At 40.0% G+C, this 17,016-nt stretch overlaps 1 protein-coding gene across 3 annotated transcripts; it reads left to right on the top strand.

Moving 5' to 3' along the window:
* The first annotated feature begins 2,204 nt into the window (after nt 1–2,204).
* Nucleotides 2,205–16,807, top strand: LOC117249593 (NXPE family member 3-like). 3 transcript variants are annotated; one of them, XM_078165120.1, is made up of 9 exons: nt 2,205–2,635; nt 2,921–2,977; nt 3,367–3,467; nt 4,760–4,911; nt 6,079–6,519; nt 7,117–7,412; nt 12,768–12,838; nt 14,784–14,987; nt 15,070–16,807. In XM_078165120.1, the coding sequence occupies exons 4-9, from the start codon at nt 4,810–4,812 to the stop codon at nt 15,624–15,626; spliced, it is 1,671 nt and encodes a 556-aa protein (XP_078021246.1). In that variant the 5' UTR covers nt 2,205–2,635; nt 2,921–2,977; nt 3,367–3,467; nt 4,760–4,809; the 3' UTR covers nt 15,627–16,807. The 3 variants fall into 3 exon arrangements, with proteins under 3 accessions (XP_078021246.1, XP_078021247.1, XP_033471221.2); XM_078165121.1 differs by having other exon boundaries at nt 2,205–2,839; XM_033615330.2 differs by lacking the exon at nt 2,921–2,977.
* Nucleotides 16,808–17,016: the final 209 nt, after the last annotated feature.

The following is a 17,016-nucleotide window of genomic DNA, read 5'->3' as shown; positions in this document are numbered from 1 at the left end:
TGTAAATCAGGCGATACTTCTCCAGGAAAAGACCTAGTATGTTATATAATGTTGAGACATCTTAGTAACAGGGCGTTGAGTAAACTTTTGGTTCTCTATAATAAAGTATGGGAAGAAGGAAGGCTACCAAAAGCTTGGAAAGAGGCTGTAATAGTACCTATAAGGAAACCTGGGAAGGATCCTTTGAAGCCCTCTAATTATAGGCCAATAGCCCTCACATCAAATGTATGTAAGATCATGGAAAGAATGGTCACTGAAAGGCTGACATATTTTACAGAAAAGAAAGGAATACTGTTGCATTATCAAAGTGGGTTTAGAAAAGGAAGGGGAACCTTGGATCCTATCATTTGCTTAGAACATGAGATAAGAAAAGCACAAATCAATAAAGAGTCAGTTATAGCAGTATTTTTTGATGTTGAAAAAGCTTATGATATGATATGGAAAGACAGACTTCTGATAAAGTTAAAGTTAATGGGGTTAGGAGGGAGAATATTCAATTGGATAAAGGATTTTATGACATCTAGAACTATCCAGGTAAGGATAGGAAATGAAATATCGAGTCAATGTGAAAATGGTACCCCGCAAGTGAGTGTAATAAGCCCATTAATTTTTTCAATTATGATAAATGATGTTTTCTCTCAGATTCAATCAGACATAGGCAGATCTCTTTTTGATGATGGGGCAGTGTGGAAAAGGGTTAGGAACATCATGCATATTAATGGAAAGGTGCAAGAAGCCATAGATAAAATCGAGCAGTGGGCATATGATTGGGGATTTAAATTTTCAGCAGAGAAAAAAAATACAGTTGTCATCACAAGAAAGAGAGCTCTTCCTGATGTTAGCCTTCAGATGTATGGAAGAATATTGGAGAGGGTGAAAATGTTCAGATTCTTGGGAATTCTTTTTGATTCCAAGTTAACATGGGTAGATCATAAATAAAATAGTTGAGAAATGCCAGAAGGTTTTAAATATCATGATGTGTTTAAATGGGGTGGGATGGGGCGTTAGCTTCTCATCATTAAAAGCCATCTATGTGACAATGATCCGGTCAGTGTTTGATTACAGGAGTGTGGTTTATGGTTCAGCCTCAAAAAGTCTGCTAGAGAGACTGAATTAAATTCAGGCTCAAGCTCTGAGGCAGTGTTGTGGAGCAGTAAGAACAACCCCCATCCCAGCCCTGCAAGTTCTGGGGAAAGAGATGCCATTGGACATTAGGAGAAAGCAGTTAATGAGCAACTACTGGGCTAGCCTCAAGGGGCACCAAGAGCAACACCCCACAAAAGTGGTAATGCAGGAGTGTTGGGAACGAGGCAGAGGACAAAAGGCTAGCTTCGGGTGGGTGGGCAGTCAGTATGCAGAGGACATGGGGATGGAAAATTTCTACGTGAGCCCAACAGTGGTAACTCCAGAAGTGGAACCATGAAAGCTTATTACACCACAAGTAGACTTGTACCTCCTGGACCTCAGGAAGACAGAGAAAGGGAAGATAGACTTGATCAGCTTTCTTAGCTCATGTTAGCCAGCATTACCCTCAGTACACTCAGATATATACAGATGGGTCTAAAGATCCAGAACAGCAAACAACAGAGGGTGCTTTCTCTGTTCCATGCAGAAGGGTTCATGTGGTAAAGCGTTCCTCAGATTATTTGGGAGTTTACACTGTAGAGTTGTGGGCAGTGTTTTTTGCACTGAATTGGATAGAAGAAAACAAACCAGGAAATACCCTAATATGCTCTGATTCTGTTTCAGTGCTGAGCAGCCTGACATCCTTCATATCCAACTGTCAAGATATCCTGTTCCAGATTTTACAAGTACACGCCAGAGTCATACAGCAAGGTATGCGTATCAAATTTATGTGGGTACGGGCACATGCAGGTAAAAAAGGGAATGAGGAGGTGGATAAACTGGCTAAACAAGCCCTACAAAAGGACATCATAAATACACACATTTCGTTAAGTAAATCAGAGATCAAAACAATAATCTGGAATAAGTCAATGGAGGAATGGCAGGGGAGGTGGGACAATGAAACAAGGGGAAGGTTCTTATATAGCTTTATCAGTAATATAAAGTCAACAGACAGGAATATAGGAAGGACAAGGAGGGAGGAGGTAATATGCAATAGGATTAAATTAGATCATTCCAATTTAAACAGTACACTACACAAAATAGGAAAACACCCAACTGGTTTATGTGCACACTGTCAGTCAGAGGAATCAATAACACATGCAATCACAGAATGCAACACTTACAACCAAGAAAGACAGCATATGAAGGGGGAGTTGAGAAAAATTGGAATACATGAAATTAATGTTAAAACTTTGATGAGTCTGCCAAGTGGGCTGAGTACAAGAGTGTTTTTTGAATTCATTAGACGGACAGGTTTACACAATAGAATCTAATCTCTGATTCACACTCCGGAGCAGAAGGTGGCGGTAATGCACCTAATATGCTGGTTGCCAAACGCCGTTAAAAGAGAAGAAGAAGAAGAAGAAGAAGAAGAAGAAGAAGAAGAAGTAGAAGAAGAAGAAGAAGAAGGAGGAGGAGGAGGAGGAGGAGAACAACCTGGGTCTTTTTGCCTGCACTGAGACACACTCCTAAGAGGAGAGCTGAGGCCTGCAATTGTTTGCTCAGTTTGGTAGGCTTTTATTTGATAAAACATATTCTAAAACCGTGATTGTTAAGAGGGAAATAGTTGTTAGTTCATGGAGAAAGATCATTTTAAAACATCTTTTAAAAACTTTTAACTTTAAAAACAACGGATAATAAGGTTTGACTAGGGTCTGTCTGTTTGAAATAAAACCTTGGAGTGGTTGCCAGAGCATGCCAGACAGGAAGTATGGTATGCCAAACAATAAAATTTCTAATAAAACAAATTTTATTTATTTAATTCAAAAGTTAACTCAGTTCTTTGTAAATTTAGAGTCCACTCACCTGCAAGCGTCTGACTGATAGGAACAACTTTCTCCTGTTTTACAAGGTATATCATTTGTTTGAGCAATTTATTTATTAAAATGTTTGTCACGTTTTTTCCTGTTATACTTATTTGCTTTTTTTGTTTTAGTCAAAGCCAACACCTAAGTAGAGGAGCCAACCACTGTTCCCACAATTAGTTGATTTTGTTGCACTTTTAATATATTAATTTAGTGGACCATTTACTTTGTTCTGTTGTGTGAGGCCTTGCCACATCAAGGGGGGAGACTGGCTACAGGCTACAGTCAGGCTAAAAACAGAGTTTAAATGATGTTTTTCCAAACAACTTTTTATGTCGGGGCTTCAGGACACTTGGATCACTACGGATGAGCAGTATGGAGATATTTTGTGGTTTCAATTATGTGTTTTTTGGACGTTTTAATCTGGGGCACCCAGCTTACATTAGGTGGAGTTGTGCTGCTACCCACTCTCCCCTTGGATCTCCGCAAGGGATGTGAGGACTCTGAAACTTCACCTGAGCCTCCCTCGGCATATGGGTGAGTAGATAATGGCTGAACTTTCATTTTTGGGTGCTGTATCCCTTTAAGTACAATATATTATAACTCTTTATACTACAGAATAGAAGTGAGGTGCCCTCTGTGTGTATGCACTGTAAGGCAAAGCATCTCTAAAGCATAGGCCCGTTTTTGTTGTGTGTTTTTGATAAAATTTAAGTATACTTGAAACTCATTATAAATTCAAATAAATGCTACTTTAAAGTTTGTTTTTAACACTTTATTGATTCGAAGTATATTTATTGTATATTATAATAGTTATCTACAAAAATGATCAAAGTATACTTAAAATATTTAGTTGAACACATGATTGTACTAAAAGTGTGCTATTTTCTTATTTTAAATCTGTTTTAAGTAAAATTTATTGAATTTGTTATGCATTTCAAGTGTGCTTAAATTGTACTTAAGAAATTCTTCCAGTAGAAACAAAGGGGGTTAAAGTATATTTTTTAAAAGTACGGAATTACTAGTAACAGATGTGCTTAAGTATATTTAAGTGCAACAACAGAGCCTGTTTTACCTGTTGCTGTAATCACATCCATCGCTGGTGATGTTTTGTTGCCAGGCAACACACCATCAAAAATCCAGCCATGTGACTACGCCTTAAATCTTTTTGAATCTAGCAGATAGACAACATTCTTGTTATATTATACATAATAATAAATGATATGACATGTGTGTATATATAACAACTGTGCCTGTAAAAGGGACTCATGTTACTGAGGTGGCTCTTCTGGCACGTGGGAGTGTTTAATGTTAAAACAAGGTGGGATACTCTTGTCTATTACTGCTGTGAGCGTGCTCCAGTGCTGTCTGAAGTCACCACCCTCACATTCATTACCAGGAAATCGAGCAAACACAATTTTTTCGGCAAATGAGCAGGTAGGTGGGTGTGTCACATCAACTACATTTGTTGTCTTGGCAGAAATACATTTGAACAATTTGCAGAAGGCTATTCTGATCTGTGTCATGACAGGGAAAACGTGTGCAACTTGTTGTGTTGTGGATCAAAGGAGACTGCAGTGTACAGATGAATTCAGATATTTACAGTACATGATGTTGTACATTATGGGGTTGCCTAACTACAAGAGAGGCTGCTGTCTTTGGTTGTGGCTTTCATGGATGGTTGATCAAAGGAATTACCTGTAAGACCGGATCTAGTCGTGATAGCTGAAAGTTGGACATGTCATTCTATTTGTATAGAGAGAATTTCACAATAAGGTTCAAGTTTCAGCATAACAAGGTTTCAGTTACCCTTTTTATGTTTTATTCAGTACCAGAGGAAGTTGTTACAGTGCTACTGCTGCCATAGATCAGGACTGTCATGAAGGCCAGAGCTTGTACAAGAAGGGAGTGGAGCGCCATCTTCCTCGTTCTGGCCGTGGCTGTCTTAATCTTACTGCTACACAACATGGACATTCTGGAGGTGAGAACCTGTTTTTAGTGGGATCACTTGAATGATGGACCCCATTTGAAATGTTTAATGTTGGTCAACTAAACTTCACCATCAGTCACACATGTTTTCTGTTCACACAATAAACCTTCAAATCAAACAAATAAAATGTTTTCTGAAATTCAACTTAAGTGAATAGTTTATCTAAAACGTCATATCGTTGAGTTGACATCTAAACCAATCAGCTGTTGGATCAGGTGAGAGCTAGGCGTTGCAGTCGGTGGAGAGCAACTGCAGCGCCTGGCTCTAAAAATTGCAGCCGCCTCGCTTTTGCGATTTTATCGACATCCACTTTTGTAATACGTCAGAGCAAGTCGGATGAAGTCGGGATGAAGTCGGACACAAAACTAACTGGCATGCATTGTGCGCCGATCGCCGGTGATCGAATCTGCGCAGGCCTGGCTCATCTCAAACAAACCAATTAACTGAGCAGAACAATTTTTCTGTTGCCATAGACTGAGATGAACCAAGGCCTGATGAGATGAGGTTACTGCGAGTGCTGGAGCTTATCCTGTTTACACTCAATCCACTAAATGAGTTGCTGTTACTGATTTTGGAGGTTTTTGGACTTTTTGCATTTTTACTACCAGCCTTGTTCTTCAGAACCCAAGGAGGTCACGAGTAAAGGAGCAATAGGGCAAAGATAGAAAATAATTGACTCATTGTCTTTGATTAATTCCGTTTTGATTGCACTTATTACATCTGATTGATATTACAGTTTCATTGCTGTAAGCTTCTGCATACAGAATCTGTTTAAAGGTTAAAATAAGGTAACTCATTTGTTAAAGTGAAAGTTTCCTTTCTACAACTGATTTAGGGGTTTCTTGAATAATCACGTCGCCTTAGAGATGTAAAATTCCAGATTGTGTGCAGCTAAGTCAGGCCCATAGACAAAGGCTTATCAGTTGGGCTGGACTCAAAAATGAACATTTCCCTAGAGAGCAAAAGTATAACTGTTACATTTTAGAAGGGAGCTGTTGTCAAATAGTGCTCTCATCTAGTATTTTTATGTTCAAGCCACTAAGGATGCTGTTGAGAGGGCAGTGGGGGAGGCTTTAGGAAGAAGACCATCAATAGCTGGATGAATCACCTTTGCACCAGTCCATGTATTGATTAGAAATCTCTTTTAACCCCTGCCAGTTTCAGCAAGAAGTGAACTCCATCATCCTCCTGAGAGTTACCACTCACCCTGACATGAATCACAGCTTCTGCACCTTCCAGCCACTCTCCCCTGAGGACACTCTGGAGGAACGCCTCCTACTAGACTCCATTGCTTGGCCTGAAACTCCACCTTTGCCAGCTCCTCTTTACTCAGTGAATACCAGTGATCCAGCTCACAGCACCTTCACCATTCTCCCAAGGAGGGGAGGAGGACAGTGGCATGTAGGGGATCAGCTGGAGGTTATGATAAAAATGTCTGACTTCCATGGTCGTCCCAAGAAGTCTGGGGGGGACTTCTTACTTGCCCGGCTCCACAACCTGAAGCTTGGTGCAGGTGTAGCTGGGCAAGTGGTGGATCATCTCAATGGGAGCTACTCTGCTGTGTTCTCTTTACTCTGGGAAGGAGACGCGCAGGTTGAGGTAATGCTAAAAACTATCATGGTAAATGTGGTTGTACTGTAGGTGTGTAAATCTATCTTCAGTGGTGGCCCTGAGGGTCAAAACACGGAAAAACACATCATTTTAGAAACAAAATTACAGCATTTCACAAAACAATATTTCCCAAAACACTACAACATTTCAATCAGGAGATACTCATTCTAAAAGAAAATAATATTTATTTACATATGCACATAAGTATGAGAAATGACAAGAGTCTTTGGCAATTAGACCCCATCGTGATGTCATCTATTCCAAGAGGGTGGTAAAGACATAGTGAATTAGGTATCTCCCCCCATGGAGTCTAGATGCTGGTGGTGGTGGTGATGAAATGAGATGAAAAGAGCTGAGGATCTGGATGTTAAGAGGAGTGGGCTTTTGATGAGCTTGTCCTGTCAGAGCATATGATGACAGCAAGCCAAACTGATTTTGTGACAGACAGAATTACAATCATATGAGTGCAGAGACAATGGGTATGAATAACAAGCAAAAAGGCAGCAATGACAGAATAATTGTCTTCATTAATGTGACTTAACATGACTTGGATTTGGTGAAAACTCTGGTTCTCTGTCCAATCAGGTGATGCTGGTTCATCCTGGTGAGGCCATCTCAGTGTTGAAAAGGCTGAACAGAGAACATCCTGACAGGGTTTACTTCAGGAGCCTCTTCCGCACAGGCTCACTCTCTGAAACTACTGTCTGTAACGTCTGCCTACGTCCAATCCAGCAGCCGCTGTGCAACTACACTGACCTCCGGACAGGTGAGCCTTGGTTCTGCTACAAGCCAAAGAACCTGAGCTGTGATGCCAGAATCAGCCACACCATGAAAGGAAAAGGTGGCTTCACCATGGCCTATGAGAGGAAGCTCTTTCGGAGGTGAGGGAAAAGAGAGACAGGACTCACATCTTTTATAACTTAAAATAACATTCATCAAGTGCCAATGGATCTTGCCAATGTCTTGGCAAGAAACAACCACTTTTCGTGCTTAAAGAGCAGCTGGAAACATAGCAGTCACTTGCTACTATTGATGTATAAAGAGACCTGGATATAGCATTGTCAGCAGGGCCCCAGTTATTCATATGAAAATTGCTCAAAAAGTGGTTTAGTTGTCAAATGATCACCCAAATGATAGCCAATGCTTACACATTGTGCGACCCATAGAGCAGGCACACTGGAGACTTCTGCTGGCTGAGCTGGCTACTTCTGGTTAAATGCACTGTTGGCGTGAATTCAGTCGTCCAGCTCTTCTCGACTTTCTCATTGTTATTTGACTGAATGGATTTAATTCCTGTAGTAAAATGAGTCATTTAGCAGGGGTTGTGACAAAAAAATGTCTCCACTAGTTTACAGAGGTCTCTTTCTTGCTGTAATTCAATGAGAAAAAGTCTTTTTGGGCCACGGGGCATCATGTGACAAACCTGGAAGTTGTAATTCTACTGATTGGCCACCATGAAAACTGGCTGGGGTCCTGGTCACTACAGAACACCCACTTTTGGTGCCTACAAAGCCGCTACAAAAACAGACATGACTTCCTGTATCACAACTGGTGTCATTGTTTGTTGGCTTTGAACAGATATCACACCATTCACCATCTCCTCCACCTCCAGAAAACAAAGTCATCTCATATACAAAGTTACTTTTGAAACATTGATATGATAGATATGAAACATGGAAATGTAGCATGTATACAGTGCCAACATTTTTCTTCTGGCCACTGGGCTGTTGTAACTACAGGCAGTAAAGACTGAATCTAAAGATGCCTCAAGTTTTATGACGCAATGATGACACAAATACAACTCAGTGTGCATTAAGAAATGTCGTTCAGTTATTAGACTGTTTGCCCACACAGTTTTTCACAAAATTACCATCCTTGTTTGTGAACAACTAAACCTTTCAAAGATTCCCCTTTCAAACCTGTTAATTATAACATCATCTGTTACCAGTTAACCTGTTGACCTGTGAAATGTTCCAAACAGCTGTTCTTTAGTTGCCCCTGTCCCAACTTTTTTTGGGAAGGTGTTGCTGACATCAAAATCAGAAGTGTATATTTTACAAAACTATAAAATTTAGCAGTTTAAACGTTAAATATCTTATCTTTGTACTGTATTCAGTTGAATGTAGGTTAGAAAGGATTTGCAAATCATTGCACCCTGTTTTTATTCACATTTTACACAGTGCCCCATCATTTTCTGATTTGGGGTTGCATGTTTAATTGTAAATTCATACATTTCAATTCTCTTGAATTTGTCTTCTCAGAAAGTTAAAGATGAATGTTTTTTGCCACTTTTGTGCAACAAGCTAGAAACATAACAGCGATATATTACATTTGTTTTCACTGCATGTCATCGGTCCAGCAGTTGGCCATATTGATCATACTAAACATCAACAAAACAACCAAACCAAACATGTGACTGTACCCAATTTTTGTTGCTTAAAATGATTATTATTATTATTATTATTATTATTATTATATTGTTGGTTTTGGCTTGATTAATCAGTTGGCTCGCAAAAAGCATCTGGATAACCACAGATTGCCAAAAGTTTTTACAAATCATGGAGAAGAGTGCAAAAACTTATCTGAGGAAAGGAGGCGGTTGTGATTGCCTAAACTGTACCACAACTTCCTGGGCAAGAGCCTTGATGACATTTGACTTGCAAGCATATTGATATTTAGCTGCTGTTTCATGCATTCTTGACCGAATATCTGATTCTGATCCAATTTCATAGCCTACTCCTACTAGTACAAGATTTCTATAGTTTTTGTCAAATTTCACTAAAATGTAGATGTTCAAAAGTGTGCTATATTAATATGTATATTATATTAGAAATAAGATTCACAGTGTTGGGATAGAAAATAGGCAGGCTGCATTAGGGTCGTCATCTCAAGATGGACTGAGCCAGCTTGTAGGGATCTTCAACACCTATTAACCGTAGTTCTCAAAACATCACACTCTTTCCTGATGACTAAGTCCTTCTCTTTAAGTTTCAGCAGCTTCCACCTGTTTTTTTTCTGAACCTTATCTTGGTTTAGACATCCTAAAATTGTCTGAAATTACATCCATAATGTATCTCTATAATGGCTGTGCATCCGGGTTACTAACCAAACCACAATGTTGCAAATACTCTATCCCCTTATATACCTTGAAGTAGGAGTGTTAGCAGTGACATAGTAGACATCTAGTAGACATGTGGCAACATTCGCATTTGTTTGGAGTTGTGTTAATGGCAAATGTGAGTGTAATATTGATTCTCCCTTTAGTTCTAGTTTAGTCTCCACCAACTCCAGAGTGAAATATCTGACCTGCTGCAAAACCAAAACAATGAACTGAAAGATGCTATAGTATTTTGCAGAGCTCAGAGAAACTCAGGTGATAATTATTAATGTGTTGGTTCAACACTGCAAGTGAACCTTACAGATAGCTATTGGACCCATTGCTATAGCTATTGGACCCATTGCTTTAGAATAGTAATTAGAATATATATACAGTACAGGCCAAAAGTTTGGACACACCTTCTCATTCAATGCGTTTTCTTTATTTTCATGACTATTTACATTGTAGATTCTCACTGAAGGCATCAAAACTATGAATGAACACATGTGGAGTTATGTACTTAACAAAAAAAGGTGAAATAACTGAAAACATGTTTTATATTCTAGTTTCTTCAAAATAGCCACCCTTTGCTCTGATTACTGCTTTGCACACTCTTGGCATTCTCTCCATGAGCTTCAAGAGGTAGTCACCTGAAATGGTTTTCCAACAGTCTTGAAGGAGTTCCCAGAGGTGTTTAGCACTTGTTGGCCCCTTTGCCTTCACTCTGCGGTCCAGCTCACCCCAAACCATCTCGATTGGGTTCAGGTCCGGTGACTGTGGAGGCCAGGTCATCTGCCGCAGCACTCCATCACTCTCCTTCTTGGTCAAATAGCCCTTACACAGCCTGGAGGTGTGTTTGGGGTCATTGTCCTGTTGAAAAATAAATGATCGTCCAACTAAACGCAAACCGGATGGGATGGCATGTCGCTGCAGGATGCTGTGGTAGCCATGCTGGTTCAGTGTGCCTTCAATTTTGAATAAATCCCCAACAGTGTCACCAGCAAAACACCCCCACACCATCACACCTCCTCCTCCATGCTTCACAGTGGGAACCAGGCATGTGGAATCCATCCGTTCACCTTTTCTGCGTCTCACAAAGACACGGCGGTTGGAACCAAAGATCTCAAATTTGGACTCATCAGACCAAAGCACAGATTTCCACTGGTCTAATGTCCATTCCTTGTGTTTCTTGGCCCAAACAAATCTCTTCTGCTTGTTGCCTCTCCTTAGCAGTGGTTTCCTAGCAGCTATTTGACCATGAAGGCCTGATTCGCGCAGTCTCCTCTTAACAGTTGTTCTAGAGATGGGTCTGCTGCTAGAACTCTGTGTGGCATTCATCTGGTCTCTGATCTGAGCTGCTGTTAACTTGCCATTTCTGAGGCTGGTGACTCGGATGAACTTATCCTCAGAAGCAGAGGTGACTCTTGGTCTTCCTTTCCTGGGTCAGTCCTCATGTGTGCCAGTTTCGTTGTAGCGCTTGATGGTTTTTGCGACTCCACTTGGGGACACATTTAAAGTTTTTGCAATTTTCCGGACTGACTGACCTTCATTTCTTAAAGTAATGATGGTCACTCGTTTTTCTTTAGTTAGCTGATTGGTTCTTGCCATAATATGAATTTTAACAGTTGTCCAATAGGGCTGTCGGCTGTGTATTAACCTGACTTCTGCACAACACAACTGATGGTCCCAACCCCATTGATAAAGCAAGAAATTCCACTAATTAACCCTGATAAGGCACACCTGTGAAGTGGAAACCATTTCAGGTGACTACCTCTTGAAGCTCATGGAGAGAATGCCAAGAGTGTGCAAAGCAGTAATCAGAGCAAAGGGTGGCTATTTTGAAGAAACTAGAATATAAAACATGTTTTCAGTTATTTCACCTTTTTTTGTTAAGTACATAACTCCACATGTGTTCATTCATAGTTTTGATGCCTTCAGTGAGAATCTACAATGTAAATAGTCATGAAAATAAAGAAAACGCATTGAATGAGAAGGTGTGTCCAAACTTTTGGCCTGTACTGTATATATATATATATATATATATATATATATATATATATATATATGTATATGTATATGTATATATATATATATATATATATATATATATATATATATATATATATATATATATATATATTTTTTTTTTTTTAATGCAGGCAAATTAAAAAACAAAAAACATCCACAGATCTTTTTTTTGCTGCAATACTGTGAGTGCACACTGGGAAAATGAGGAAGCAGGGCTATGCTGTGCTCCTGGGGGCCTGGTTTAATGTCTGCTCAGCTAGCAAGAGTTAACAGCAGCAGCTAAGATCCGACACTGAGCCAATAAATGGTCCCAACAAACTCACATTAACACCAAAGCCGCTCAACTTTGGTTTTAAACCCTTGATAACCATTTAGTAATGTAAGCAGTGGGATGCTAAAGGTTAACATAGTGATTGTGTGTACGGGCAGACTCTGTCTGTGGTGTGGAGCTTATATTTCTGCAGCTGTAATCTCCTAGTGGAGGGGGAGGCAGAGGGACCAAAAGGCTCATTATCAACAAAGAGTGAGAGCAGTGCAAGTCATTAGACTAGCATTGCCATAGGCCGGTCCCAGAAGAACATTTTAGCCTATTGACATAAAAAAACATTTTGTTTCCTTGCCTAGAGTTAAAATCAGTAGCCTTTCTCCCTCCCAAATATGATGAGACATCAAACCAAAAAGGGTGAAACTTGTTTTATATTACACGATTACCATAATGTCAGATAACGTTACATAATTCTTGTAACACCACCACACAACCTAAATGAATTCATTACTCAGCCATGAAAGATTCAGCCCTTGACATGACTGAGTCCGTCTCTTAACTCAACCATGAAATACGTAGGTTGTTCAACAAACTGGCAATCACTTGTGCTTTATGCAACAGTAATGTGGTGACATTAGCAGATGGAAGGGACATTTAGTAGCTAATGTAACAACAGCACCTTTTATTAGTGCAATTTTAAATCACAAAATGGATTTTAAAGGCTACATTTTTTCCTACTTGTACCTTCTTGTAATGATTTCAGACTTGTGTCCACCTTTGTTGTAATTATGTTGTTCGTGTTGTAGTGTGCTCAAGAGATATTTTATTGTGTGCGCTTTTTTTCAGGGGTGTCAACTTAAAAGTCTACATTCAGGCCTCAGGACCTGGCAATGTCACTGTGTTGCCAAAAAAGAAAGGTTAAGTATAAATTTTGCCACTGCCACCACTGTCCATAACTCAAACTTAAATTTGCTACAGACAAAGTAAAACAGCCAGCAAAAGCCTGTTTGTACACAGCTTATGACTGTTGTCTTGCTAGCATTCCCCTATAGATGTATTCAGCCAATTTGAGAAGAGCCCTGGGAGCATGAAATACTACGCCAAAATTTGATGAACGTGGCATCAGCTGTTAGCAGTGTATCTAGACTTTTTCACATTATACCAGTTGTTATGCCCCAGTATAAGGAGAGACTGCAACTGCTTGCTTGATTTCAGCTAGAAAGCTAACACTTTTTTCCCAGAACTGTGTGGAGGGAGTGTTAACTATTTGTATGTACTAAGAGTGTACCATTACAGTGCACAACAACTAAACAACTGCCACTTCTCTGCTTTTGGAAATTAGCTTAATTGTGGTTTTAGCCATGATTCTTGTCAGCTAGCAGGTAGCCCAAATGTTTAGCAGTTATAACACATGTTAATGTTATTGTTGCCATCATTGTTTCTTCCATTTTAGTAGACCAATTGTCCACATTTATTCATCTGTTGAGTCAGGAAGCTCTCAGGGATACGGCAAATTTAGACCTTGAGTACCTCGCCCAATATGAAGACACTAGAGAGGGTGTGGCTCAGCACATACAAAGACGTAACATCATATTTGCTGAGCCAATCAACCCAAAAACTGTCTACATATGTAGTAGCAACACTTTCTGAAAGTTTCATTCAAATCAACCACTATGGGGCGTCCCACATAAAAAAAAAAAAAAGAAAAAAAAGGGAACGACATAACAAAGAAAACTCGCAGATTTTTTTCCCCTCTAATCGTTACAAAAATTGCAGGGTGTGTTAAATTCTAATGTTGAACCACTTATGAAGAATTATTGTGAGATCTGTCACTAGGGGGAGCCATCGGTTCCAAACATGTCGATTACATTTTGCAAATTTGGCCATGAATCAGTGAAAGTTTGTTCCAGCATCAGCAAACTTACTGAACTTTTCTAACCAAGCCATTAAAGCATATCCTCAAAATGTTTCTGTAGTCCACAAATAGGATGCAACAATGTTTCCTTTACATGTTTCATGTAGCATGGCCTGGTAGAGACAAAGGTCTTGTCCGAGGTCTTGATCCACCCCAGCTTTTAGGACTTAAAGGTCCATGCTGGGTTGAATGTCGATGGGAATATTCATGTAAATAAAGATTAAATGAAAAATAGACAGTGGCAGAATTTACAGAATTTTACATAAAAGAACAAACAAACTAAAAGCACGGCAGCAAAATGTTTAAAGTAAACGGCTAAAGAAATTCCCCAACAGACTTTAAACAAACAGCCACATTACGTTAAACAATTGAATTAGCAGCATTCAGTAACAAGACATTTGCATCTGGGGGCAAATAGTCTTAACTTTGTAGCTGACACCAAAATAAGGGAACAAAAAAAGCACTTTCACCAATGACAAAGTGGGTTTGAGGAATGACGTACATAAGTTGTCCACATGACTGAAGCTTGCTACTGATAGTTTTTGGAGTCAGTAAAGAACATAAATTAGAAGGTAGTTCATGTAATATGGCATTTATAAAGACAAATGTACCAGTGTTACCTCCTACAGTTGTTTCAAGAAGACAAATCAACTTTCTCATATGAACTGCAATGATGTGTGCAGAAACCTGAATCAGAGACGAATCACAGCACAGCATGGTATACTGAATCCAACATTTTCAAGGAAGATCAATTTGAAATATTACAATAATAAACTGCTGATAAAAGCGTCACGTGAACCATTTGTTTTTTCTAGCACCTAATGAGAAACAGAATTAATTTCTATAATAGAAACCAAACTTAATCCTGAGGGGTTTTTTTGTGGGACACTCTGTATAATGTTTAAAAGACAGATCGTCGAATAACCCCACCTATTACTTCCTCTCAGGTCAACCGGAGGTGAAGAGTAGCAGTGTGACATCTGGACCCTCTGGCTATTACTACCAGGGTGCATGGCGAGCACTAGATGGAACAACAGTTCAACAGTTCAACATCTATAACATCACTAAGTGTCTGAAAGGGAAGAAAGTCCACATGTATGGAGACTCCACCATCAGGCAGTGGAATGAATTCCTCATCCAAAACCTACCAGGTACCTGATCCACAGAATTTCTAGCAACAGTTTGATTTTGTTCACACTGCAGCTTAATCTGTTTCCCTTGTCATACTTTTAGGTCTTAAGGAGTTTGACCTACATGGCCGGTCAAAATTTGAACCTTTCATGGCCATAGACAATGCAAACAATATCATGGTGACGTTCAAGTTCCACGGCCCTCCTTTAGTCAGTCGTGCCACGGTACCACCTACTGCACTACCTTACACTGCCAATGAAATAGACCGCTTAACCGGAGGCACCAATACCATCGTAATTATTGGCATCTGGGCTCACATTACACCTCTCCCCATAGAGCTCTACATACGGCGGCTGCAGGGCATCCGAAGGGCAGTGGTGCGGCTGCTGACCAGGGCTCCAGGGACAGTGGTTATCATCCGGACAGGAAACCCCAGAGCTTTGACATTTGATCTGTCGCGAATCTTCAGTGACTGGTACTCGTTGCAGCGTTATAAAGTGCTCAGAGCCATGTTTAAAGGAATGGATGTTCATCTGATCGATGCCTGGTCGATGGTCCTGGCCCACCACCTGCCACATAATGTCCACCCACGACCTCCCATTATTAAAAACATGATTGATGTTCTTTTGTCCCATGTGTGCCCTCAAAAAGACAGCTAGATGTGTGTTGATGGGGGGAGGGAGTCTAGATTCAAGCATACACCAAGTTTACATGTTGTCTACATGTTGAGAAGTGAAGAGAACGGTGGCGGTGAGTGTGAACCACACAATGATATGGTGATGAGCAGGTGAAACACTGTGCAGCTGATGCAGAGGTCAAACAGCCAATTCAAAGTCTACTATGTGAAAGAGCTGTATAGGAACCTGGTGCCAGGCCAGACCTCATGGGTCCTCACTAAGCAGCAATTTGTGAGGTCTCAAAAAAGGCCACAGTAACATTCACAGGATTTGGCTGGACTGAAAAGAAAAATGTTTGGGGCAAGCAGGAGGGTTTTTTTCATGGTATTTAAGACACAGTCAGATTGTCAAACGTTAGTCTAAACTGAATAGTTTTGGCTTAGCTTATTGTGTCTGTATCAACTGCACCAAGCCATTTGCATCTGATCCTGCTCCATCAAGTGTCCATCGAGTATTTTTTGTGACTCCAGTGCTTTTGACAAAAGGGTTATTAACAAAGAAATGACTGGAGGTCCAGACCACTTTTCTGGCCAAGGTTGGGAACAAATTTGCCACAACAGATGTCTCCACTGAGTTTAATCAGGATTGCTCTTATACAACTTGAGTTATGGCTTTTTTTTTTTTTTTTGCTAAGCCACACCCTCTGCAAAGGCTTTTTGATTCATGGCAACAATGTTGTTTGTCCAATCTTGCTTATCTATGAAACTGAATTGAAACTATGCACATTCGCTAAAAATCAAAGATTTTCAAATATACTTTTTTCAAAATGGTGTATTTAAATATTTGCGCATACAGGGGTCCCTAAACAGTCTTGGAATTACATAAATTTTGTATGACTGGAAAGAGTTGACAGCCATAAAGTCTTAACTTCTTTGTATGAGAAGAGCTATATAAATAAAGTCTGATTGATTTACACTGTTTCAGTTCTGCACACAAGTTAACTAATATTTGATTAAAGCTGCCTTCAAGAATGAATGAATAAATGAAGAAAAAATGATCTGTTCACTCATCACTTGATCGTATGATTTAATACCTTGCACTAATTTCTTCAGTCAGTGTTTACTTTTCTTTAATCATCCATTGGAGGCCACTTCTTTGGGCCAGGACACCATAACCTCCTGTTATTAACTCTGGAGTCCGGGTTGTGTGGGGAGCTTTCCACGGTGCTGAATGGCTCCCGGCGGGTGTATTTCTGCCTTGATGGTCCGCTGCGACCGGTTCCGGGTCAGCTGGGAAAGGCTTGAGGTGAAGCAGGCTCACGGCTTATGTGTTTGCCGCTTTCTTTTTCATTTTAACCCACACCATGATCTTTTCCTGACCCTAACCGAGCGGTTTTTGTGCCTAAACCTAACCAGACCTTAACCACAGGGCA

The sequence above is a fragment of the Epinephelus lanceolatus genome, chromosome 23, assembly GCF_041903045.1.
Source record: "Epinephelus lanceolatus isolate andai-2023 chromosome 23, ASM4190304v1, whole genome shotgun sequence".
Taxonomy (NCBI): Eukaryota; Metazoa; Chordata; class Actinopteri; order Perciformes; family Serranidae; genus Epinephelus; species Epinephelus lanceolatus.
Note: the sequence above shows the minus strand (reverse complement) of the source record. Positions and strands in the feature narration are given on the sequence as shown.

Bases quoted from the DNA above. Each gene is read 5' to 3' on its own strand.
- LOC117249593 (XM_033615330.2), top strand. From the start codon at position 4,810: ATGAAGGCCAGAGCTTGTACAAGAAGGGAGTGGAGCGCCATCTTCCTC. The intron at 7,413-12,767 runs GTGAGGGAAAAG...GCTTTTTTTCAG, and splicing joins GAGAGGAAGCTCTTTCGGAG to GGGTGTCAACTTAAAAGTCT. The intron at 12,839-14,783 runs GTTAAGTATAAA...ACTTCCTCTCAG, and splicing joins TGTGTTGCCAAAAAAGAAAG to GTCAACCGGAGGTGAAGAGT.